Source organism: Lissotriton vulgaris, chromosome 5 (genome assembly GCF_964263255.1).
Source record: "Lissotriton vulgaris chromosome 5, aLisVul1.2, whole genome shotgun sequence".
NCBI classification, from domain to species: domain Eukaryota; kingdom Metazoa; phylum Chordata; class Amphibia; order Caudata; family Salamandridae; genus Lissotriton; species Lissotriton vulgaris.
Window position 1 is genome coordinate 205,924,857 of NC_141693.1, and position 27,849 is coordinate 205,952,705.

Genomic DNA, 27,849 nt, shown 5'->3' on the forward strand with positions numbered 1-27,849 from the left:
AAAGAAATATTTTATCATCCTGAGTTCAGGCATACTAAACACGACTCGCTACCATGCTCCTTGAGCCTGCTGGGATTATAGGGTGTAACAATTCCAGCAGCTCAGTCTGGCCTAATGGAGCAGGTAGCCTTCAATAGTGAAATACGGATTTGGTGGTAAGTCACTACTAGGACATGCCACATACATCAGGGCTTGTCCTACCTTACACCTACAACGCACCCTGCCCGCAGGCCTACCATAGGGGTGACTAATATGTAGTCAAGGGAAGGTTCGGGGCTGGCAAGTGGGTGCACTTGCCCAGCTGGCGTGACAGTACGAGACCGCACGCGGGTTCTGCGGTCGCAGTTCCCAGACACATCTTTACGGCTGCTTCGGTGGGTGGCGCAACCAGCGCTGCAAGCCCACTAGCAGTATTGGCATCTACAAGCCCCGGCACTCTCTAGTGCACTTTACTAGGGACTAACAGTAAATCCAATGCACCAATCAGGGATACCAATCGCATGTACAATTTACAGTAGGGAGCACTTGCACTGCGGCACGGGTCAGCCATGGCGCAGTGCCCTGAGTATCGGAAAACCAGCAAAACATCGGAGGCACATCAGCAAAAAGTGGAAGGGAGACTCACGCCAAGGTGCCAGGTCTAACACTGTCACCTTCAACAGTGGACGGAGGGCCTCTCTCACTATGGTAATCTCTGCCGCGCTGTCCAGCAAGGTCAGAGCCCACGTCAGATTCCGAAGCCGCGTTCTCACTATCTGGGGCATAACAATGCGCTGTCAGGGCGGCGACTTTCTTCGTGGCAAACTGTGGTCTCTTGGGCGTAGAGCCTTCCTGCTGCTCTCCAATGTTACGCGGGCGGGGCTGACCACGTCCTTGCTGGCCACCCCGGCCCCTGCCGCTCCCACCACCACTGGTTGACGGAGCCGATGAGTCCCGAAAGGAACGAGGAGAGCGTTGGTCAGAAGCCTGAAACCTCTCAGGCGATTATATCATCTCGCGGTCGCGCAAATCATAAACACGATCCGACTGCGCAGGCAACGGAGACGCAGGAGCAGAAACCTGTGTTTGTTGTTGTTGTTGCTTACCCTGATTCTGCTTTTTAGGCCAATTTTGTTTCTTGGACTTTTGTTGACCACTAGTTTCCGATGTCTGACCCTGGGGTTGCTTTTTCTCTTTATCAGGAAAAGCCTTAATCCCCATTGCATTGCGGCCAACCGTTTTATAAGCAGCCACAATTATCCTTGCCAACCGTCGGGGTATCTCGGCCTCGGGAACCAACGCCAATGCGTTAGCACCCTGAAAGTTCACTGCATCCCCCTTGACATTAGCAAGGATCAGATCGCAAACTACATCAAAGGTGCCACACAGGCGCATACCCAATTCAACCGCCGACTCCGGTCCGTGTTCGTCTTGAACCCGTTTAAGGACCGCACCCAGATTAGTCACAGACGGGGTGCCATAGCACCTCGAAAAGACCGCTGCAAAAGTCTTAACCCAGGTCTCACAGTCAACAAGTTCAGGAGCCAAATCTTTCGGTAAACTTAGTGTAAGAATCCGGTGTTTATCACCCGGACTCGTGTTGGGGAACACAGCTTCCAGCTGGCCGAATTTCTCAGCAAGCCAGAACGGAAAATCATCCTTGTCCTGGGGCTTCTTACCCATCACGGAATTCACCATGACCGGATTGATTTTCAGACCAGCATGTTCTGCACGAAGCTGTGCACCCCTAGGGGCCGCGTCCTGAACATTACGGCTAGTGTAATGAACAAGCGCTCTAATCACTGACACCCCGACTTCATGAAGCCGGCGCAGATCAGCCACGTTACAAGTGGCCCGATTAGGGTGAGGAGTGAATCCAGCCAAAGCGGGCCAAGGTGTGCCCGGAATGGACAAAGGACCTAACCTCGAAGCGGTTAAAGCGTGTGGTAGGGCGCCACCAAACCAAACTCCATGCTGCCAAGCATCAATAGGAACCTCCAGTGCTCTGTACGGAGCATACGCAGCCGGTACAGCTGAAGCAGTGTACGAATGGAACACTCCAGAATTAGCGTCCACTGGCGGAAATGTCACCCACGAATAAAACAGTTCGTACGGGTAAGCATGTTCCGCACTCACTACCAGAACGACAGCAAAGCCTTCCACAGGAACATCATAAGCCCGCAAATGGTCACGCACCGCAATGCGACTATGCTGCGGGATGTCCACGGCTTGTGCCACGCCAGCACAGGAAAGTGAAAAAACAAAGATTACTTAGTAGCACAACTGGGTAGCAATTCAAAGAAACCGATTACAGATAGATTCAAGCTTGAAAAAGACCTATTTCAAAAATAGGTAGGTTTTTCCCACACTGCCGTTTTCCGGAAACGGGAATGAAGGCGTTAATGATTGAATGATATACTACTCGAGTGTCATGATATAAGGCCAACAACGTATGGGCGCCATGTCGCAGGGTTTCCGTTCTCCCACAGAACTGTGCACAGAGATCTAGAAGCTGGGTGAGTTAGGATGACCCAAAACTCACCTTTGTTTCAGAAATCCCCTTACCAAGCTAGCTACAGTGTCTCATCGGTAGTAGTAACTTACCAATGACTTAGACAATCCAGAACATGAACTTAGGGTACCTCGGGTATCGTGGAACACATGAACACTCTTTCGTTATATAATCATTCCAAACCGAAACTGGGAGGCAAAGAATACACGTGCAAGTTTGAAATGTTTATTTTTCAATGCAGTATTCTCAAACGCAGTATCTTGTATAATATCAACATACATATTATAAAAATCAGAGTCAGCAGCATAGTCACTAATCCATAGTAAGCAAAAGGTGATAGCATGTTATGATGCAAAATCTATAGAATTCTGTATCACCTATATTTCGCGCACCCTAATTAGCATATTATATTATATCTAAGAAGGTCTCATCTGGGTTCTAGCAGGGCGGACCCATACCTCTAATTCTCAGTAGGAGGAGATCACATCAACAGCTACCAGCTCTCTGCATGCGAAGCATCAAGTGTGTTGATTCATTCCCTGTAACTCTATCTTAAACCCGCGTAGAGCCCAATGTTGGCAGCCACATTATTTGTGTTATGTCTAACGTGGTGCGAGGATCAGGCCTTCAGCAACCTTGTGTTAGGTTATTCTTAGAGTGTGCAGTTCTCGGTGTGCAGACAGTTGTACCAAGTGTACCAAGCACGACTGATACCAGAGCAATAACATATTATTCTCAAATAAATCACATCCTTCGTCTAGGTTGAAAGCTACAATAACAATTAGGTGTCGTGTGCAAACTCAAGCTGAAAGAAAATATTGCGTTTAAACATTTAATAAGCTCATGCTAACTTAACACAATATATAGAAACTTAGTAACCATATGACACCACTTCTCAGTCTTTTCCTGCAAGAGGTCAACGTCTCAGCCAAAATTCAAGCCCAGATGCAAGCACAAGAAAGGCAATGGACTCCACCCCATCCAACTACTGATTATCCAAACAAGCATTGGTGTATCTAATAGGTTTCGCCTTTGAGACCTTATAATTATTTTGCCATGTAGCACGCAGTTTCACTTTTGTTTGTTGGGCACTTGTGTGTGCTCGGAAAACGTGATGGAAGGTTTGCTAACTGAAAGTTCTAGGTAGCGCATTGCTTAAAAGTTAGTACTGTATGTCACCTCAGACCAGACTGTTGGACTAAGAGGGCTTTTGCCACACCTCCGTCAGGTTTCCTGGGCTAGGCTGGCTGGTTTGGGGCTGCTAGCCTGACCTTCGACGATGATGACAACAAAGTATTCATGCGTGGAAAATTACATGACACAAGGACACAGTAATTTTGTTGTGTAGGCAGGAGGAGATTAAATGATTTTTACGAGACTGGAGGCAGGCACAGGGAGACCAGGGGGAGTGGTGCAGGGGAGACAAGGAGGCACTGCAGCTGCCGCCCTGCAGGCCAGTGCTCGCTCCCGCAGGCAAAACGCCATGGGAGTGAACCTTTTCAGAAGAGGTGGGACATGCACCCACCTTTAACCATTTGTATGCTTTCATTCTTGAAAGACACACGAAAAAGCCAATTAAATGTGTAGGAGGAGTCCGACCCACATGGAGTAGCTAAAAGAAGCCTCGCAGCGCATGCTCGCTGCTAGACGCGACCTAAAAACAATATGGTTTGCTTCAGTGGACCACTCTCTGCTCCCACCGATGCCCACAGCTGTAATTCTCAAAGCGACTGACTGCGCCCACTTTATGGATTCCATACCTCTTGCTTTTGACAGGTCGGTATCTAATCAATACTTTGCTAATGCTATTGCGATGGCAGACAATTGATACATTTCTCCGCAGTGCACAAGGAGTCGTTTCTGACTCACAAATTATCTTTTGTACATCGTGACTTTTGATTTTGCATTCGCAGTACGTGTGGTTTTGGGATGGCAGGCTTTGCAACTGAAAAATTCTTCAGTACATTGCTCTCTTCGTATTGAGAAGGTGAGGTTAGGCGTCACCTCGAGGGCAGAGTCATAACTGCCAGTTTAGTTTTTCAGGGAAGAACCAGACAAAAGCCATCCGTCGACTCTTAGGTTGGGATTTGGATTTTACTTCAGTACAACTTCCCTCTGAGCCAAAATCGCATGGTCACACGTTAGCCAATTCACTGCGAAAAACACTTGTGCTTAGTTAAGCAAACAGCGTTGTCACACTCCTGTCAGAAATACAACTGCCTTACAATCTCCCAGTCAACACTCTCAGTTTATTCGAGGCTGTGAAATATACACTTGGTGCCCCTGGTATTGCAAGCATGGCAGAAATTATATCACCTTTGATTGTTCCTTATTATGCATTCCTCTACAACTTAAAATCCTTTGTCATCAATACTAATGTTGAAGCCAATTTACGGAAAGTTGCCAGCGAATCAGGAACAGTTCTCCAGCACTCCTTGCAATGTACACAAATCAAGAAAAGCTGCAGATATTATAAGTGAAAACAACATTGTTTTACACATTATTCTGATGGGAAGTCGTTTCCGCATTATTAATTATTAAGCAGCAAATAACACCCTGGTTCAATGATGCATGTAAAATTGTTAGGAACGAATTAATGGTGATGGTTAAAACAAAATACGATTCAGAAATTGTTAATGGCAGGAGGTTATATAACCTAGGCCAAAACAAAGCAAAAGGGGACTGGGAGTATGAAACTTGGAATCTGCTTTTAGAAGCTGCTAAAAACAAGAATAGTCAATATTTTTGGCACTTATTGGCAAAGTGATCATCTAATCTGGTAGCACAAACAGACTATTACTTTGGGTCATGGTTTGCTAATCATGGGCTGCTGTCTGCTCCAGGATTAAGTTTTGATCCTTGTGAACAGACAGTAGCTGATGTTGAAAATATCACTCTTGCGGAAACAATTATGGCCATCAAATTCCTGCAGAGTGGTAAAGCACCGGGTCTTGACAAGTTCCCGTGAGACCTGTTCAGGGCTGAACCGTCCATTTAAGGTCCATTGCGTCAAAGGGTTTACAATACTATTTTGAAGGGGGGTGCAATTCCGGAGACCTGGCGTGGTGCTGAAATGATCCCTATCCACAAATTATGCAATAGAGGTTCGCCAGGGAATTACAGGCCCATCAGTCTTATTGATGTAACACACATTTTTTTTTGTAAAATCATCTTGACCAGAATCCAAGACTGGATAGAGGACAACAATGTTCTATCAAATCTACAGGCAGATTCAGGGCCGCAACGAGTACCACGGACCACATTTTTAGGTTTCTCCTGTTAATCTGGAAAGAAGTCACAATTAGAGGAGGTCACCTATATGTAGTGTTCGTGGACTTAAGGACCGCCTTTGATTCCATTGACCGGTCCCAACTTTGGCTAGCACTGAGCTCATTGGGTTTACCAGCGTATTTGCTCAGACTTTTGGTTAGGTTACATCAAGATGCGTTCGCCAGGGTCTGGTGGAATACTGAAGGCTACCTGACTAACGCCATAGCTGTCCAGAAGGGTGTTCGTCAGGGATGCTTTTTTGCTCCTACATTGTTTATCCTCTATATAAATGGCCAAATAGGAGAGCTTTTTAATTGCGGTGGTGACCCCCCAAAATTGGCTGGAAAGGTAGTTCCCTGTCAGCTTTTTGCAGACGACACACTGCTTATTGCCAGAACACCCTGTGGCATTCAAAATCTTTTGAACAAATTTCCCCTAGTTTGCAAAGATAAGGGTCTAGAAATAAATGGGCTGAAGACCAAATATATGGTCTTTAATCCATATACGTCTAATAAGAGGAAGCTTACCCTGGGCACGCATAGTCTGGAGCTGGTCGGTTTTTTTGACTGGGTTTCCCGTATCAGCGATAGGCTGGCATGGACACCGCAGATAGAAAAAAAGCATTGCGACCCTTCAGCATGTTGAATGTGCTATAGTTCAAAGGGCTAGAGCTTCCCCTTTTCGGCCAATATCTCCCACTATTGAAATTCATAGGGCTAAGGGATTAGGTGCGGCCCTCTATGGGGCCGAATTGTGGGGGCTGGAAAACCTGACAGAACTAACTTGTGCTGAAAACAAATTCATGAGAGCCATTATGAATCTCCAAGTGAATACACCACTCCTGCCACTTAGATTAGATCTTGGCCTAAAATCTTGGCACAAAACACATGTGCCCCTGAGAGAGGTTTTGGTAGAGCGGACAGCTCTGCATAATCAAACAGTCCGCATCAAGTGGTTTAGTAAGATCAAGGCCTGGTTTACAAAAATTGGGATGGTGCAGCTCTGGGAAGACCCAGGGTCTATGACTAAATTTACGATCCCTTTAGTCAACTATTGGTCTCAGAAAGGGTTGACCGGTTTGCTCATGGCACTTTGACTGCGGGGTTTTTAAATATTAAAGGAGTATTTGCGTTTGAAGGGTTTCTGGATGATCTTGAACTGCCCTAGGCTCGAGCTCTGTATGTTCAGTTTAGATACGGAACACTACCTTTAAATGCATTGAAGAGTTCATGGGGAAACCTGGCTGTTAACCCATTGTGTCCTTTATGCCATATTTCACCTGAAACCACTGAGCACTTTTTTTTCTGCTGTTCCTTTTCTGCTGAACTTAGGAAAACGTGTCTGGCCCCTGTATGTCGCATTTTATCTTTTAATTGTCCATTGGAAGCCATGCGCATTTTTAAGCCATATACCACAAGCTGGTTGGTATTCGCTGTTTCGAGGTTTTTAATGTTTGCGTGGTGGAAAAGGTCCAAAACGGGCAAACTTGTTCCTGTGTTGTAGCACTGTTAACAGAATTCCAACCAGATTCAGTGGTATCCTTGTTCAGACGCAGGCTCTTTTTTTATGGAAAATGCATAAGATTGTCTTATTGTATTATATAAATCACTTTTAATGGTTTTATAGTGCTGCACTTTTTAATGATACATTGATTTTGTATTGTATTTTAAGATGTGAATGATCATAATTTTGATAAATCGAATAAATATAATAAATTATTAATTATTAAATGTGTCGGTCTATAACACAACTGGTGCTCATGTAAAGCGCTCTGATACCTTCGGGTCAAGTTCATTCTAAATAAAATTCTGGGGGGGGGGGGAAATCATTTTATCTATATCGTGCATACGAAGAGTAAGATGCAACATCCACTTTCTTGTACTCACCAAAGACTTCTAAGTGATCAGAATTCAAAAGGGTTCCCTCCCTCCAGATAATATCAACTTGTAATTTCGCTAGTGCTTCCTGCACCATATGTGCAGTTTCTAAGCTATGTAAACAGCATGTGTTACCGGTATGACACTGTCATGGGTCCTCTATACCCCTGAAGGCCGACTGAGTTCTGGAATGGTGGAGTGTACCTGACTGAGAAGAACCTCGCCTTTCTCCACAGACGGATGAGGCTGTACCCTGGATTGACTATTTGAGCTACGCTCCTTCACATCCATCAAGTCTTCAAGGACACTGCTCCTTTAACTAGGAGCCGAGACACCCCTCCCTACAAGCCGCGTTATAGAGCAGGAGCCAATCCCGGAACGAGACGTACTGGAGGGCGATCCTTCAACAGCAGACCCAGGAAGGCACGAAGTGTGTTCCAGATGAGCATGCTTCCAGGAGATGCCGACTCCAGTGGAAGGAGCACTGCTACCGAAGAGGACCAGATTCGAAGCTAGGACGACTGCAGAGCCAGGAGGCCAAAGTTTTTGTGCTACGCCCGGCCACGTTCTCAGAGGAGCATGGCTCGGCCAGGTATGTGAACGCTTCAGCGGGTGGGCTAGGAGGATGGAGAGAGCCGGAAACCATTAGATCAATACTGGTGCCTCCTACCTCGCGAACTTTCCCTCCCTCACGCATACTTCTCACGTCGTTGACACCATTTAAATCTCACCTGGGTGCTCCCTCACTCCCTTTCCCCTGCATAAATAGCAAGAATACTGCACTTACCATTCTCCCCCTCTCTCTCTTTATCTGCATGAGAAAAACACCAAGAAGACCTCCGGGTAAGACCTCAGACTGTGGCACTCGGCACTAATAGTGGCACAACAAATATTGCCCATTTACAGACTGACTACTGTGAAACGCCACATATGTCAAAAGAATAAAAATCCACAAAGATTCCCTCGTGTGGACCTCGATCCTTACTATACAGCGAGCACAAGCTCACAGACACAACACACCAATATCAGAAGAATGGTGCACTACGTTGCTTTTGTCGGGAAACAGATTTGTGGGATGCAGATCACAGCTGATAATAGCAGGAAGCGTTAAACTCACTGTGCCCACTTGACTCATCTCAACACCAATGTTAACTGGCACAAGACTGGAGCAGCCCGGTCAGGAGTGGTTCTCTAATCCTTGTGATCTAGTTGGGCAGCAACATCACCTCCACCAAAACCTGGGCTTAAGGGCCCCACACAGGCTTCTGCAAGAGTTACTGTTAATTTTAACAGGATTTATAAAGCGCACAAATACCCGGAGGTGTCTTGGCGCTGAGAAGCACAGTAGCCCGCTCTGGCATTTAGTTCTGGATCAACAAGGTTTTTAGTCTTTACCTGAAGGTGGAGAGGGAGCTTGCAACTCTGAGCTCACTAGGGAGAGTGTTCCACAGTTTGGAGGTGCCATAATGAAAGCTGCGGCTATCCCAGTGTGATGTTCGAATTCTAAGTACTGTAAGGGGTAAGAAAGGAGCTACACACAAGATCTATAATATTTAAGTACTAATCAACATCAGGCCTACAATCTTATACACAGAAGTTCATGTGAAACTGTACAAAATATACAAATGAAATGTGAGCAATTCGTTTTATCACAAAATATAATTTTTATTTTTTCATTTTATCCCTTTATATTTTCTTATTTCTTGATCTTTTGATATTTTTAGTAATTATTGATACATATAGATAGTGCAATATGTATGTTACATGAACACAAGCTCATATGTACAGAAGCAAAATCGATATTTTTCTATAAAAACAGTGAAATAACAGTGCTGAACAAAAAAATCATTTCTTTTTAAAACATGAGAGAGAGACAAATAGTTCAAAGGTTGGCGGTCGATGAGAGCACTGAGAATTCTGGGTACTGTCAAGAGGCTGGCCCCCGTAGAACGGAGATGTCTGGTTGGTTCATACCAGATATAAAGATTTTGCAAGAAGGTAAGATCTGTGTGGTTCCATGCTTTGTAAGCCAAACACAGAGCCTTAAATTTGATGCGTTAAGCTGCCGGAAGCCAGTGCAGGCTGCCAATCTCTTTAGATACAGATTTGCACCTAGGGATGTTAACCAGTAACCGTGCTGCTGTATTTTGAAGTCTGAAGCTTTGTTAAGCACTACTTCTGTATGTTCAAATACAGCCCATTGCAATAATCCAGTTTAGAATTGTGAATTGTGAATTGTGAATTGTGAGTCTCCTGAGGCGGAAGCCGGGAGTGAACCCCACGCTTTTTAAAAAAACTTGATTGTGCTTTGTTTTTAACTCGAGACCTACTCACCCCTGCTCTGAAACAGCGTTCTCAGCGCTGCAACGATTCCTTCTTCGCCATCACAGAGGGCGAGGCGCGTCCCTCGACACGCCCACCTCAGCTGGCCACGCCCCCTGATATCACCTTAAATAGCGCGCACAGCTGACAGCGCGGCATTATTGAATTGTGAGTCTCCTGAGGCGGAAGCCGGGAGTGAACCCCACGCTTTTTAAAAAAACTTGATTGTGCTTTGTTTTTAACTCAAGACCTACTCACCCCTGCTCTGAAACAGCGTTCTCAGCGCTGCAACGATTCCTTCTTCGCCATCACAGAGGGCGAGGCGCGTCCCTCGACACGCCCACCTCAGCTGGCCACGCCCCCTGATATCACCTTAAATAGCGCGCACAGCTGACAGCGCGGCATTATTGAATTGTGAGTCTCCTGAGGCGGAAGCCGGGAGTGAACCCCACGCTTTTTAAAAAAACTTGATTGTGCTTTGTTTTTAACTCAAGACCTACTCACCCCTGCTCTGAAACAGCGTTCTCAGCGCTGCAACGATTCCTTCTTCGCCATCACAGAGGGCGAGGCGCGTCCCTCGACACGCCCACCTCAGCTGGCCACGCCACCGTGACGCCCTCCCTCTTAGGTATAAACCATGTGCCTCGCCAGGAAGCGCAGCGGACGGGCGCAGCGGGCGCGCCTAAGGCAAGCCCGTCTGGGCCCGTCCGGGCCTGGACCGGGCCCAGGGCCTGTCCCCCTGTCCATGCTGCTGATTCCGCACGTATGTGCTGGACCAACTCCCAGCTCCACTCTCTTAATCCCTCCCTCTGCGCGGCCACTACCCCCTGCAACCCTATCCATCTTGAATCAGCTTCATTTCATTGCCCTCAATGCAACTTCACTCTCCCGCCCTTCCTTTCCCATTCGCTACCTTACCCCACGCCGCAGCTCTCAACCCCTAATCATCGGACGCTGAAAGCAGGCTTAGTCAACTGCCGGTCTCTCCCCCGTCATGCCAATGACATCTGGCTGTTGATTTCCTCCGAGGAGTGGGACATTTTATTCCTCACTGAGTCTTGGATGACTGACTCCTCCTCTCCGGACATCTATTTAGCCATTCCATCAGGCTATGACATAAAATGTGTTAATCGTGCAGGGGGAAAATCGGGAGGCGGACTAGCAATCATCTTTAAATCCTATTTTCAGCTGACCATTACCAAACTTACCAACATCGGTATCATTGAAGCCCTCTATTTCTCAGTATCCGATTCTGCAGCTGTTATTCTAGCTGGCTCTTTAATCTACAACCCCCCCTCGGCGGCTTCCCTTTCTCTTACCGCTCTCACTCACCAGTTAGCTGATCTAGCCTTGAAACATCAATACTTTCTAGTTCTAGGTGATTTTAACCTTCACGTCGATAATTCCCTCTGCGCAAAAGCGAATAATTTACTGGAAATCATGGACAGCCTTAATTTTACTCAACTTGTCACCGGTCCTACTCATGTGGCGGGTCACACCCTGGACCTTATTTTTGCTAATTTCCCCACTATCACCGTCTCCCCCTCCCTTCCTCTTACATGGTCCGATCATTACCTTATCCCTTTTTCTTTGGCCTTAGACCGTAAACCTATCCCTCCTGTGCCCAGGAAAGAGCTGGGAAGGAAGTGGCACAAAGTCACTTGCGCTTCCCTGGACCCGATATTCCATTTCCAGACGGACCATCTATCCCCGGATATCGACTCTAATATCGCCAGGCTCAACTCCGCCCTCATCAACGCTATTGACCACATTGCCCCCCAGAAACTCATCACTTCCACTAGATCCCGCCCTTCCGCTCCCTGGTTCTCCACCTCCCTCCGCGAGGAAAAAAGTAGCTGTAAAGCACTTGAACGGAAGTGGAGACTAAATTACGATCTTGAAGCTAAGCTTGCCTATAAGGCTGCCTTGAAAAAATTTCTCAAGCATAAAAAAACAGCCATGAAAGATCACTTCTCGCTCCAAATTACCAGAGCCAAAAACTCTTCAAAAACCCTCTTCTCCATCGTCAAAGATTTCATTACCCCTCCGGCCAGGACCACTCAGGTCTCAGCTAGCCAGGAACTATGTGAAGGACTCTCGAACTTTTTCCTCGATAAGATCGATAAACTCTGCGTTTCCTTCCCTAGAGGGCCAATGCCTCGGCCTCCTTCTACCGTTCCCCCTACCTCTCCGTCCCTTCTTGCCTTCAATGAGCTTGCCCAGGAGGATGCTATCAGACTACTCATTCATTGCAAGTCTGGTGCACCCTCTGACCCCGTTCCGGCCAAAATTATGGGTGAACTGGCCCCCCTGCTAGCCGACCCTTTCCTCTCCGTCTGGAATGCCTCTCTGCAACACGGCTTTTTCCCTACCACCTGGAAGGAAGCCTTGGTGATCCCAATTCTAAAAAAGGCAGATGCCGATCCCACTGTTTTTTCCAACTACCGCCCTATTTCCCTCCTCCCCAAACCTGCTAAGGTTTTGGAAAATGCCGTGCAGTTGCAACTCTCGGAGTACTTGGAGAACAACTTACTACTGCACGACTCGCAATCTGGATTTCGGGCGGGATACAGTACTGAGACGGCTCTGCTGGAGGTCTCGGAGACCATTCGGGAGTGCGTGGACAGGGGCGAGGAGGCCATGTTGGTCCTCCTCGACCTGTCCGCGGCATTCGATACGGTATCCCACTCCATCCTCCTTGACCGACTACGGCACATGGGCATTGGCGGCACTGCCATCAGTTGGATCGAGTCCTTCCTCTCTGGAAGAAGTCAAAGGGTGCTGTTGCGACCTTTCAGATCGGAGGAAAAACCCTTATCTTGCGGTGTGCCACAGGGCTCGGCCCTCAGCCCTCTGTTTTTTAACATATATCTTGCCCCACTGGCCGGCGTGGTGGAGTCCTACGGAGTCAGGGTGGTCTCTTATGCTGATGATACTCAGCTAGTGTTCTCCTTTAGAGGCCACTCTGACTCTGCGTTCTCTAACTTCCGCCGGTGCCTTAACAACATCAGTGATTGGATGTCTGAAAACCATCTAAGACTCAACGCAGACAAAACAGAGGTGCTGTTTTTTAACCAGAAAAACTCCATCCCCTCCTCCTGGTGGTGGCCCACGGCACTCGATCCCGCTCCCTCTCCCGTCCACTCGGCCCGTAACCTGGGCTTCCATTTCAATGACTCCCTATCATGTAAGACTCAGATTCAAAAAGTGACCTCTGCCTGCTTCCTGAAGCTACGCATGATCAGGAAAATCCTCCCCTATCTCCCTTTGGATTCCCGCCGGACAGTTACCCACGCTCTCATTACGTCCCACCTGGACTATGCTAATAGCCTCTATGCCGGAGCTCCCCAATACCTGATTGACCGGCTGCAGATTGTCCAGAATGCGGCGGCGAGGCTGATTGGTAATATTTCTTATCGTCAGTCAGTTGCCGCATATCGTAGGGAACTGCACTGGCTACCTGTGGCCAGCCGTATTCAGTTTAAGATCCTCACTCTGACTCACCGAGCCATTAATGATCGCGGACCAAACTACCTAAAAAAACGAGTTTCAATTTCCCGGTCCATCAGATCTCTGAGATCCAATGACCTACGCCTTCTGATCTCTCCCCGCTTTAGACTATCCAGAATGGGTGGCAGAGGATTCAGTGTCATTGCTGCAAAACTATGGAACTCCCTGCCAGTCGATCTCAGATTCTGCCCTTCCGAATCCATCTTTCGGGCCAGACTCAAAACCTGGCTCTTTTCTAGACTCTGATTTTCCATGCCACTTCCCCTGTTTGCTCCTTCTCTCCCCTCTTAGACTCAGGTTCTAGCGCCGGGACACCCCTTCGGGGGTAGCTGTGCGCTTTATAAGCTACATAAAATAAAAATAAATAAATAGACTAAATTAAAGAAGTCACTACCGTTTTTCTGGTGTCCACAGGGATATAAGGAAAAATCTTCCTTATTTTCTTGATAAGGAAGTGGGAGGCGGAGACAGTTGTATTTGTTTGCTGAGAAATCAAACCATACTCCCAGTTAGAAGCGAGGCCAGAGATCGGATCTAGAAGCGGAAGCCTTTGCTCACTTAAATGTAGGGGCCTGCTAGAATCCGACAAAGGACAACCCGATGCGGAAAATTACACTACACAAGGACACAGTAATTTTGTTTTGTAGGCGGGGGAGATTAAATGATTTTTTACAAGACTAACACAAGACTGGGGGCAGGCACAGGTAGACTAGGGGGAGTGGTGCAGAGGAGACAAGGAGGCACTTCAGCTGGCGCCCTGTGCACCGCTGCTCACTCCCACAAGAAAAACACTGTGGGAGCGAACCTTTGCAAAAGAGGTGGGACTTGCACCCACCTTTAGCCATTTGCAGGCTACGATAACAAAATGACACAGACAACAACCAACCCATTCTGTGGGGGGAGTCAGACACACACAGAGTAGTTTAGAGTGCTTACAAGAAGCCTTGCATGGCATCGCATGCACGCTGGCTCATGCTCGACCTAATAAAGGGCACGAGACATGACCGTGTTAGTCGGTCTTCCTCCATATCTCCTGTTGTGGAACCGATTCCACAACTGATCATTGTATGTCTCGAATTTCCTTGGCTATCGGCGATGACTCAGCATATTGATGTCTTTGAGGAAGCAAGGCGGCAGATATTTGATGTTCTTCCGTCTTGCTGGTGTACTTTTGTGTCCCAATGATCCGTAGGGGCCCCCAGTTGGGTTACTGCTGTTGGATCCGTCCTTGGTGCCGTCTGACCCCGGTGACCTGTTATGAGCCCCGTACTCACTCCATGCCAAAGTTACATTCTGGCTCCACGCTCCACAACCTCTGCAGTCTATAGCCTAACTCTGCCTCTACCAGGATAGATGGGCCATTAGAGACTCCACTCTTTTGGCTCTGATTCGGACTAAAGCTTACCTCCACCCAGAGGTGATGGGAAGAGATGCGGATGATCACTCCTTCAATGAGATGATGACAATTTTTACTTGGACTTACATGACATCAGTGGACTTGATACTTTCAGCCAACTCAAGAGAGTGCTTCATTTGCCGTAGTAGTCAGACAAGCAGCTGAAGGCTCGGATCCATAGCAGTGCTCTCTATTGCGACGAAGACTGATGTCCTTATGGGAAACCACCAGCATGGGGCAGACACATCTGAGCCCTTGCCCCCTTTCAGTAAGGGCCCTGACTGAAACCTTCATGGATATCTTGACAAAACCTTGTTCTTGGCCACCAGTAAAAAGACAGGGGGCCAGATATCACAGACCAGTACCTGGTGATCCTGATTTTCTCAGTAGCATCCTACTCCAAAAGGTCTGGTTTTTGGGCTACAGCCAGCAAGGTGAACCCCAATTAATTTCCCAATAAATGTTCTTATACAGAGCCTGAAGAGGTTTTGAGGTGTTTGTAAAACAAACGTTCTTCTCAGCTTGCCAAGCACTGAGATTGGTCAACGCAGTCTGCTTACTGGGCATGCATACGCATGTCCTCTAGGACATGGCAAGCGAGATCTTGGTGACTGCCCCAAAAGAACTTAGTGTCTCACTGGCTCAAACAATTCAGAATCATCAAGATGTGTCCAAATATATGAATCCTTTGATGCTGCTGATTGGCTTAAAAAGATGGTTGGGAACAATCGGCCACATTCATGTGTGGGTGCGCTCTACAGGATTTTGTAAAAAACATACAAGCTCCTGTCATGTATAGGCTTTTCGATGTTTTGCGCCTGTTCGTCGAGAAAGCTTATTCTGCCTTGCAACATTTCTAAAAATGTTGAGCCAAACATGTTCCTTACGAGTTCAGGAAATTGTGAGGCTTTGGTAGGGGACTTGTATATTAGCGGCGTCCGTCTCCCCAGCCATTGCTGCAATCACCCCAGTCTTTTTGAGGCATTGGGACGTTGATCTGGTAGGCAACGTTCAAGTCAACAAGGGTACCAGTCTTCCGATTCCCCATCCTTTACACCAACAACCAACAAGCCTCCTTAGCTTGCCATTTGGGGTGCACAGCCACCCTGTAGGAGGCAAGATCCATCGCTTTGTCTCAGAGTGGTGACCCATCACTCCTGATAGATGGATTCTTCAAATATTTCAGTATGGCTATGTCCTACCCTTTTTGCTCCTCCAAATCATCTCACTGTATAAGAGCGAAACCAGAGGAACACCTGTTCATTCAGAGACTAGAGGTGCAAGATATTGAAAGAATTCCAGACTCTGAAATAGAGAATTGCTACTTTCTTGTGCAGAAAAAAGATGGGGGCCTGCAGCTCATTTTAGACATTTAACTTCTGAATGCCTTTCTGGGGAAGGACACATTCAAAATGATCCCGCTGCGCCAGATCCGGTTTGCCCTGGACTAGGGTAACTGGGTGGTGTCCTTGGAACTGTAGGACATGTATTTTCATATACCCGTCCTGCAGTCCCACAGATGATATCTGTGGTTCAGGGTAGGCCAGAAGAATTTTCAGTTTGCTGTGCTCCCCTTTGGCCTCACCAGTACTCCCGAGGTGATCATGTCAGTGATGGCAATGGTTGCTGCCTATCTTCAGAGGTCAGCTGCAACAAATCCCCAAAATCTGAGTTATGATCCAGATATTTCAGCTTCGGTCCTAGATCTCGGTAAAAAGCAGCCCAGAGGCTTCTTTGTCATTTTGCTTCCTGCATCCTCCTTGTCACTAGATATCATATGGTCTGCCGTGGAATCTGAGGTTCCAGGGGGCCAGCACCAGGAAACCCGTTGGATATCATTCAGATTTCAAGGAGGCTGCACAAAATTTGCAGTGGTGGGTGCACTACCGCAATTGGACTAGAGCCAGAGAGTCAGACCCCTCTTCCATCCGCACCCAGAGTGGTGGCAGATGCGTGGTGGTGACCTATGCGTCACTACTAGGTAGGGGAGGTCATCTGGGGGAGATGAACTTCACTCAACTCTTATCTCTGATAGAAGCTCAACTCCATATCAATCTGCTGGAGGTATGAGCCATTCGCTTTGCCTTGAAGACCTTCCTACGTTCATTAAATGAAGGGTGCTGCAGGTTCTCACAGACAACACAACTTCTTTGTGGTATTGCAACAAACAGCGCAAAGTGAGGTCTGGGGCCCTACGCCAGGAGGCTCTTTGGCTCTGGAGTTGGTTGGATCATCAAGGCAACTTCCTGATCGTGTACCACCTGGCAGGGTCCTTGAATGGTAGAGCGGATGAGCTCGGCAGACAATGGCACCATCATTTGGTCTTAACGTTTTTTAATGTGCGCGACCTCAAAGCTGATGCATAGCTACTTGCTGCATATCTTGACTTGACTTTGAAAATGATCTTCCTGATTGCAATTACTTCAGCTCGTCGCATGAGTACATTTTAGGCACTGTTGATGTATCTGCCCTACACTCACTGCTTAATTTGAGCCACAGAATTCCCGCCTGTGCTATCCATAGGAGAATTCATTTAGGGCGTATCAGCAGCCCTGGCTGCACTGACTGTGGGTTCCGTTTCATTACGAATCTGCCCACTGACACTATGATGATTTGATGCGGGTCCCCAGGGTACCATTAAGGCTTGCCTCATGAATGTTAGATCTATGAGGAAGCACATTATTGACATAACAGATCTGATTACTAATAATCAGCTCGATCTCCTTTTCATCACGGAGACCTGGCTCGATACCTTCTCCAACCCTATTGTTGCTTTGGCTACCCTGATGGGCTATAAAATTCATCGCTTGGACCGCCCAGTCGGTAGAGGCGGGTGCCTGGCTGTACTATACAGAGACGGTTGGTCTCTTTGCAGAGAAAACTCCACCTTGTGGGAGGGGTGCGAGTCGCTTGACTTTTGCGTACAAATATCTCTGCATTTCACCTTAGGGGGAGTCTGTTATATCGACCTCCGGGCCCAGCTAAGGCATTTCTGGATTCTTTTGGGGATGCCTTAGTAGAGCGATCTCTCCGCTTTTCAAACTATTTGCTGCTGGGCGATTTTAATTTTGTTGAGGTGGCTGGCCTGTTACATCTGGCGCAATCTGGGTTCCGTGCTGCTCGTAGCACGGAGTCTGTGCTCTTGGGGGTCACAGAGGCGATCCGTGAGTGCCTGGATGCCGGCGAGAAAGTCGCTTTGGTCATGCTCGATCTCTCGGCGGCATTCAATACAGTGCCCCATTCGCTCCTCCTGGATCGCCTAATGGCAATCGGCGTCTCGGGTTCGGCTTTGAATTGGATTCAATCTTTCTTGGAGGGCAGATCTCAGCAGGTGTGGTTGCCTCCCTGTGCATCTGCGCCGTTACACTTGTCTATCGGCGTTCCGCAGGGGTCATTCCTTAGCCCTCTTCTCTTTAACATCCATATGACTCGGCTGGTTTACCTTGCGGAGTCTTTGGGGGCTAAGGTGATGGCCTACGCTGATGACACACAACTCCTGTTCTCCTGGAAGAGGGGAGAGGACTCGGTGGAGGCCGTGCAGCATTGTCTTGCCGAGGTGTTTCACTGGCTGGCAGGCGCACAGTTGAAGTGCAATGAAGAAAAATCGGAGGTTCTCCTTTACGGCGCTTTCCCTGTGGATTTCAGGGACAGAATATGGCGTCCAGATTTCCCTTGGCCAATGGCGAGCAAGGGCTCCGCCAAAAACCTTGGGGTGTGGTTTGATGAAGACCTGAATTTCTCATCCCAAATAAATAAACTGATAGGGACATGTTTTGGGACCCTGAAAATCTTGAAAAAATGTCTTCCTCTTCTGCCAGTCAGTTCTAAGGAGACAGTGGTTCGGGCACTGATTTTATCCCTCCTGGACTACGCCAACATTCTCCTGGTAGGTAGCCCTGCTTATCTGACTAGGAAATTGCAAGTGTTCCAAAATGTGGCCGCCAGACTGCTACTGGGACTGACTTCCAAACAGAGTGTTCGTATCCACTTACGCACCCAGCAATGGCTACCTGTGAAGTCGCGTCTCAAATTTAAATTGCTATCTATTGTTCAGCGTGCGCTGTATGGGCTAGGGCCTAGCTATTTGCAGAAGAGGTGTACCGTCTATAAACCATCGCGGCATCTGCGTTCCTCGGATCAGGTGCTTATACAGAACCCCCGGTTCAATCGCCAGAGGCTAGGCGGTAATTCTTTTGCCCGCAAAGCTGGTTTGGCCTGGAATCGGTTACCACTGGCGCTGAGGAGTGTCTCTGACCCACAGCTCTTTAAAAAACAACTAAAAACGCTGCTCTTTTAAGATTGATTCGGAGTGTGGTTTAATTGGACTTTCGTAAGTTAGCGCCAGGGCACTTTTAGTAGCTGTGCGCTGTACAAATGAAATATAACATAGCAGTGGTTTCCGGTACTCGACACTTACTCGATTGTTAACAACGGCACTTATGACAGCTGCCACATGGCAGCGCTGTTTGTATAATTCAGACATGAGCAGAATAGCGATTTATTCAGCATGCATTCAAAACAACTAACACATGCCTCCCAAGCCATTGTTATAGCTTTGGGGGCAGAAAAATTATCTGAACTGGCACATTTGAAGCAGTGTGGTGGCTAGTAGTTGTATAGGTACCATCATTGGCAATGCTTGCAGTGGCAATAGGTGGAGCAACCTGCGGAGCCCTCCTGACTAGAGCCCCGACATTTATTGTTTTACAAATTAAGCACTGCCTGCACCACCTTTTTACCAGACAAACTGATATTGAGAACTGGCGGCCTTCTTGCCTAAAGTTATGACTTCTTTCTATGTTGAGCAGTCGTTCACCCTGCCTTCGTTATTTTAACCTCCTCACACCTCGAAAGAGCAGAAGAGGTTTCATTGACTGGACACAAAAAAAGGCTTTAAGCTTTTATATTGATTGTACCAAGGATCCTCATGTGGATGATCAGCTTTTTGTGGGGTTTTCTGGGGTGAAGAAATGGAAGGCTGTGCAGAAGGGGACCTTCCCCCAAATCGACATGTATAATTTCTAAGCGTCAGGTACCTATCATCATCATATAGGCCTTTCATCACACAGCAACCCCTTAAGTCCATCCATCTATTTTAGCTGTGTACCACAACTTATTAAAATGGGGAGGACTCCGTAACTCTGCTTCAGACAGGAACAGAACCTTTTTAATCACGCTCTCAACACCCAGTCTTAGGTTAGGGGCATCAGCATGATGAAATGTGGGGTCTTTTCGGGTAGCATAAACAAACGCATAGCAGCCAGCTCCCAGGAGCATCAAAGATTGCACCTTATAGGAAATCTCCTTCTCATGCATCCTTTTCACCATTCCAGTGGTCACTGATTGATGGGAAGGCTTACATTTGTATCCACTAGTGACAAGTGTGTTCACCCTTGGGTGATAACAGTTTATTCTGAATTGTTTAGTCCAACGCATCTGTAGTGAAGAATCTGTACACAAAATGAAAGTCTTCTTTATTTAGCATCTAAGCGTCCTTTTAACAGCAATGCTTCGAGGCATCTGGCATCTTCAGAATTCCACCAGTGATACACTTTACATTCTTTTCCTCGGTATAATCCGGGAGTGGCATAAACCATTTTTTTCATATCTACCTTTTTATACAAGCAAAACAAGTTGATGTCTGCTCACCAATAAAGTCGCATTGTGCATACTAAGGTATAATAAACGTAGCAAATTATGAACAATACCATTATATTGGTGATGTTACATAAATACACAACAAAATAAATAATATTGTGGTATAAATTCCTACTCGATATAAATTGGATTAGCAAGTCAGAAGAGATTACTTAAAAGTAATTCATTGCATGCAAATGCCTTAGGTAGTCCAACTCAGGTCTTGGATGAAACATGAAATTCATTACTCATTCCCCTTTGGGAAGATGAAGACAGAACTGTTCATTTAGACACACTAGCATCACTATTCTCACTACATCGTACAAGAATTCTCCCATCCAAGTGGCTCCTTCCTCATTACTGTCCGAGTCACCAAGAAATACTCTCAGGTGATGCATATGTCAGTACAGAAGCTTTCCCTCAAGGCATCTGGCATCTCCAGCATTCCACCGGTAACATTATTAGCATTCTATTCCAAGGTGTAATCCTGTAGTGGCATAAACCAGTACACTACAACATCAGATGGGTAGCATCTGTTTTCGACAGTTGTTTCTCCATAACCAGCTCTTCATTGACAGCCACAAACACTAAATAGCTTCACCCATACACGGGATCCAAAGTACCTTTAGTAAAACATTTGTTGTCTGTCAATCTGCAAGCCACATTTACACAACTTTTTTATATTATTTAAAAAGAAGCTATTTTTAAAAACATAAATGTCACTGGTGTAATGCTGAGGGCCTAACTCCATCTTACAGAAAATACATTGAAGAAACTAAGGATGGAACGTGATGAAAATGGTACTGTACAGGCAGAAGCTGAATGAAGCTTAAAATGGACGCTGCGTCCAAATATAGTGGCTCTTAGGGCCCATGTTTGAATGTATCTTTTCCTTTTTCGGGAATCCAAACTATCAGGGTCCTAACAATCTCTACAGAGTTTGTTTTCTGCCTTTTGAAAACGTTTAAATGCTAAGGTGGGACCTCATCTCAAAAATAATTTACACAGGAAAACCTCTGGCTCAGGGTTTTTCTTTTTAGGTGGTTTATCAAATATCACCAAAACATCTTTCACCATTATATCTTTGTCTAAACGTACCATAGTCTCCACTGATTGACTTTACAGCGTACATATTTCCACCTAACAAATCATCTGGCTTGTAAGAGAGAGGTATTTGAAAACATTTAAATGCTAAGGCGGGACCTCATCTCAAAAATAATTCACACAGGAAAACCTCTGGCTCGGGGGTTTTGTTTTTAGGTGGTTTATCAAATATCACCAAAACATCTTTCACCATTATATCTTTGTCTAAACGTACCATAGTCTCCCCTGATTGACTTTGCAGCGTACATATTCCCTCCTAATAAATCATCTGGCTTGTAAGAGAGGTATTCATATGGGGATGAAAGACATATTTTAAGCCATTGTTTCACTCTTTAATCTATTATTTGCCTGGTGATATTCTCAGTTTTTCCTTCTGTGATTACTAGCAAGTTATGTTGGATTATATTTTTTCTTTGGGATTTGTATAACGTTTACATGATTTCTGAGAAAAGCAAATTTTAAATGTAAGAAAAATCCAGTTAGTGTGCTGCCTAAATGAACTAACATATGCCTGTACGTTTTTATTGCTTACAATTATATGTTAATCCATTTGTCCCCTATTACAGCTCTGGACCCCAGAAGTGTGCATCTTGTATCCAGGAAGGAATTTATGAAGAAGGTGTTTCCATTTTAGAACAGAGCTCTGTAAGTGTAAATTTTGAAAACATGAGAATTTCACATATTGCAACACTTAGTGCTGATCTTTCAGGGAGTGACTGTTCAACATAAGACTAGTGCTTTAATTGGATTACATGTGCAAACAGTGTTTCCAGTATGCTTTGTTCTTGGATGAGTCCGAACTGCCTGCAAATGTGCCCTCCTTCATATTAACCCTCTTTCTTATTACAGTCATCGGAGTATGAGGGTGAGTCAACTCTAGGGATAGGCACCCCTTGGCATCTGTGTAGAACTCCTTCTTTTCCATCATGGGATTTTCATCAGTATCTTTAACATTAAATGTCTGTGCCCATGAGCGAGATCTTAGAACATACTTCCAAAGAGAGATTGGAATATCATTCATGAAACGGACCTTCTAACCCATAAAATCAATTGTAAGTGGCGCTTTCTGGGCTTATTTCCTGTCATCTGTGAGGAGCCAGACTCGTGCTGTGTGCTTCCCTGCTTCCCGGCATTTCCTGCAACTGTTCGCGACACCCGCTTCGCGGGTGCCGCTCACCGCCTCTTTGCCCCGTCCTCCCTGGTGTGAGCGGCTCCACAGTCCGTGGAGAGTAACGCGCTCCCAGGTTGAGGCTTGAATCACCAGATTGTGCGTGGAGCCTACCGGGGGACTGCGAGGTCCAGCAGCCTCAGCTGCACACAGCTGCTGCCTCTTCCCCCGGCGGCCACGCCCCCAGCCTCCGCACTTAACATCGCCTGGGTTTCTGGTTGACTGGCGCTTTCTGGGCTTATTTCCTGTCATCTGTGAGGAGCCAGACTCGTGCTGTGTGCTTCCCTGCTTCCCGGCATTTCCTGCAACTGTTCGCGACACCCGCTTCGCGGGTGCCGCTCACCGCCTCTTTGCCCCGTCCTCCCTGGTGTGAGCGGCTCCACAGTCCGTGGAGAGTAACGCGCTCCCAGGTTGAGGCTTGAACCACCAGATTGTGCGTGGAGCCTACCGGGGGACTGCGAGGTCCAGCAGCCTCAGCTGCACACAGCTGCTGCCTCTTCCCCCGGCGGCCACGCCCCCAGCCTCCGCACTTAACATCGCCTGGGTTTCTGGTTGACTGGCGCTTTCTGGGCTTATTTCCTGTCATCTGTGAGGAGCCAGACTCGTGCTGTGTGCTTCCCTGCTTCCCGGCATTTCCTGCAACTGTTCGCGACACCTGCTTCGCGGGTGCCGCTCACCGCCTCTTTGCCCCGTCCTCCCTGGTGTGAGCGGCTCCACAGTCCGTGGAGAGTAACGCGCTCCCAGGTTGAGGCTTGAATCACCAGATTGTGCGTGGAGCCTACCGGGGGACTGCGAGGTCCAGCAGCCTCAGCTGCACACAGCTGCTGCCTCTTCCCCCGGCGGCCACGCTCCCAGCCTCCGCACTTAACATCGCCTGGGTTTCTGGTTGACTGGCGCTTTCTGGGCTTATTTCCTGTCATCTGTGAGGAGCCAGACTCGTGCTGTGTGCTTCCCTGCTTCCCGGCATTTCCTGCAACTGTTCGCGACACCCGCTTCGCGGGTGCCGCTCACCGCCTCTTTGCCCCGTCCTCCCTGGTGTGAGCGGCTCCACAGTCCGTGGAGAGTAACGCGCTCCCAGGTTGAGGCTTGAACCACCAGATTGTGCGTGGAGCCTACCGGGGGACTGCGAGGTCCAGCAGCCTCAGCTGCACACAGCTGCTGCCTCTTCCCCCGGCGGCCACGCCCCCAGCCTCCGCACTTAACATCGCCTGGGTTTCTGGTTGACTGGCGCTTTCTGGGCTTATTTCCTGTCATCTGTGAGGAGCCAGACTCGTGCTGTGTGCTTCCCTGCTTCCCGGCATTTCCTGCAACTGTTCGCGACACCCGCTTCGCGGGTGCCGCTCACCGCCTCTTTGCCCCGTCCTCCCTGGTGTGAGCGGCTCCACAGTCCGTGGAGAGTAACGCGCTCCCAGGTTGAGGCTTGAACCACCAGATTGTGCGTGGAGCCTACCGGGGGACTGCGAGGTCCAGCAGCCTCAGCTGCACACAGCTGCTGCCTCTTCCCCCGGCGGCCACGCCCCTAGCCTCCTCCTTCTTTGCTGGCCTCAGATCTACCGCGACGCGGGACGCGCGCGGGACGCAGCTCGGGGCGAAGACCGGGCAAAGAGCGGGCCGTTTGAGGCCGTTCGAGTACGGGAGAGTCCGGTCCGGGCCCCCTCTCTTTGCCTGCCCCATCGAGACCACTGACACCCCGAACAATGTGCACACGGGAAACAAGAAGTAAAACATCTTCCCTCGCTGCAGTTGGAGCGGTCAAAGGCCCAATCGACACTTACTTTGCCAAGGCTGGCTCACTCCTGATTGAGGAGATCCAAGTCCTGGAACGAAGAATCTCACAAGAAATTTATTGGGTAAGGAGATCGTCTATGGGACCGATGGCACTAGCTAGAACGCCTGAAAATAGTTCAGGAAGGCCTATCATGCATAGTTCCGATCAGACACTATTTCACCCCACGGACACACTAACAAACAGCCCAGAAATCACTATGGATGTACCAAGCGATATAGAGGACATGAGCCTAATGGTGCTACCCAACACTCAAAACACCCAACCTATACCATCACAGAACACTGAGGTAGCTTTAGCCGTAGAATCCAATAATGATAACAATAAGGGAGCTAGAGAGGGAGCGATTCCAAAGAAAAAGCAAGGGCCGCAAAATCAAGAAGAACCAAGGACCAAAACCCCCAAACCTAAACAAACTAGAGGTAAGGGGAGGAAACTAAATGCCCTTGCCGCAATGGGGGTCAGATCAGGAACCCCATCCACTCCCAGACCACCCAAATCAACCCCACCACTACAATATATTGACAATCCCCCACTAGATACCTCCTCGGATGACATCACTCTGGAGGACATTGGTTCACTGCTTAGGTCTCTATTAAGCCCATTAGAGGCAAGACTGATCAAGATCGAAGCAAGACTAGTGAGCATCAAAAAGGCAACGGTGCAACTCGCTGATGTTAGGAAAATCGATAGCAATATCACCAAGACACTAAAGGAGGGTATAGTTTCTAATTCTGCCAAAAACAACAACCTGCAGGCCGTACCAAACTCCAAACCACCAGACCCAAAACCTGGATCTACACAACATGTAAAAAATAATGCACCAAAGCCTACTGTTACACTTACAGTTCCGACACCCTCACAGCAACCTAACACTATTAATCCCAAACTGGCCTCTTCAGTAAAACAAAACCAAACCCCTCTGACTAAAACCAAGGACAACCCCCCACTTGAGGGAGAGAAGCCACACTCCAAACGTAAACTACAGTTTGTAAACCTCCCACCAGAAGCTGCCCCCTATACCGTAGTTTTGGCTGGGGTACCAGAACTTGACCCCCCCACATTTGAATCATATACTTCATTGAAGAATAAAGTAATAAATTGGCTCTCGGTTAATAGACCACTACCGAGAGGTACTGCGTGTGACATATCCACGACAAAGAGAGTAGCATGGGTGGGGCACACTAGGAAGTCCATCAGAGGAGATTGCATTTTGGTCTCTTTTAGAGACCCCAACACAGCCGCATATATTTGCTCCTGTGCTACTGATGAGGACTTCAGTAATACTATCCAAACACTTCCCCTCTCATTTTTCTACCCCTCCAATCTTTATGACTCAGAGGATCACAGGTGGGGGCACCATCAAGAGTTATTGGAGGGTTGGGAAACTCGTCACAGAGACATTAACACCTATCCTCCTTATAGGGGGAGACCTACTGAGTATTTCTCTGGTTACGGAGATGAGGCGGGGTGGGAAACCGTCACTAGGAGGAGGAGAGGGGGTGGTGGTCAAAGGAGGGGAGTATCTGGACCATATAGAACGCACTACCCCGCTTATCTATCAACACAGAATCGATACAGCAGCTTAGATATGATAGATTGACAGATGGCTGGAGAGGGGAATGTTGCTCCTGCAACCTACCCAACTACCACTAACACTCTTGTAGTCTCCATATGTGATACAAATCCTGATATAAATCCACATACATTGGTGGGTATACTAATAACAAGTCCAGGTGACTCGACCCAGACGCCAGCCACGATGAACCCTCCCTTACCCATTACCACTAGTCCATTGGACATCACTCATTCATTCTCAATTCATAGGGCCCACCAAGAGCCCATTGATAATGCAGCGAGTCCGCCGCACGCCCAAACACCACACATAACAGCAATTTCGTGGAATGTAGCAGGGCTCTCCAGTAAATTAGATTGTCCAGAATGGGCCTCTTACATTAGCTCTAAGAACTTAATACTCCTGCAGGAAACCTGGGCGCGAGAAACAATAGACATAACTGGCTTTGCTTTATTTTTTAAATTAGCCAAGTGGGGGGGTAAGGGGAGACCATCTGGGGGATTAATGATAGGGGTAGCTACAGACCTAGGTTGCCAAGCCTCTGATATAGAGACCGCTTCAGACGATCTGTTGGCCGTCCTACTAGAATGGCCAGATTCAACAAAGCTATTAATTATCAATATCTACTCTAGACCGACCCAAATGCACAAAGAGTCGCCCACCATAGAAGAGTTAGCTAGATTCCTGGAGGGTGTTCCGTGCGATCTCGCCTGTCTGGTCGGGGGCGATTTTAATTCCCATTACGAACCCCTGCCCGGACTACGCGATGGCCCTTCCCTAGATGAAGATTGCTGCTGCCTCGTACCTGAGACGGCGGCGCCTCCGCCAAGGGCTTGGACTCCCCTAGCCCTACAAATAAATGCCCTTACCCTTAATTTCGGTTTTAGGGCATGTAATGGCCGTTGTAGCTCAGATATACCCAGCAACCCGACCTACAACAAACCTGGCAGTGAATCCAGACTCGATTACATCATGGTTAAAACCTCCATGTGGCCAGCTATAGTTGACTTCAAAGTGTGCCCAAGAAACGATAGTGATCATAATTCACTGGAATTGACTTACTCCATTCCTGGTAGTAAGGACACGTCACAGGGATCTGGGATTGACAAGACAGGTCTCCTACTTGAAACTAACCGTAGGAAAGTGAAGTGGGAGAAGCTGGCTAGCAGCACAGATAAACTACCCCGCCTTTATGAAAGGCTAGCTCCCTTACTAGAGAGTGCATTTGATCTGGGTATTAAAAACCCAGACGAAGACACCAGAAGGGAGCTAGCAGTAATCCATAAAAATATCACAGAGTCCCTTGAACAAGACCTGTTTACAACTTCCATGAAAAGGAAGGGTTATAAGCCAAAGAACTCTTGGTATAATGCTACATGCAGGAAGGCTAAGGCTCACCTGTTATCTGCTATTAAGGGACGCCTTAGCAGGGAAGTAATTCGCGAGAGAAGAAATAAGTATAAGTCCCTCCTAGTGAATGCCAGGGCGGAATGGGACTACAACTACTGGGAGAATCTCGTGAAGGCATTATCTACCAGAGACTCACGCAAATTCTGGCGTATAGTAGTGAATGGTACAGGTGAGTTGCCATCGGCAATAGAACCAAATATAGCCGCCTCGGTGTGGCAAGCTCACTTTGAAGCACTATATGCGGAGAGAGGCGAAGATTCTTGCACTGTGAGTGTCCTGTCCGCATTTACCCCTTCGGGGGC

The 27,849-nt window shown here is 47.5% G+C and overlaps 1 protein-coding gene across 2 annotated transcripts in view; it reads left to right on the plus strand.

Annotated features, from left to right (window-relative positions):
• TRAF2 (TNF receptor associated factor 2) overlaps positions 1-27,849 on the plus strand; it is a 500,022-nt gene that overhangs the window by 163,953 nt on the left and 308,220 nt on the right. For both annotated transcript variants that reach the window (XM_086921177.1, XM_086921176.1), the window contains exon 4: positions 22,174-22,252. In XM_086921177.1, the coding sequence (XP_086777303.1) occupies positions 22,174-22,252 (79 nt within the window). The remainder of the gene's footprint in view (positions 1-22,173; positions 22,253-27,849) is intronic.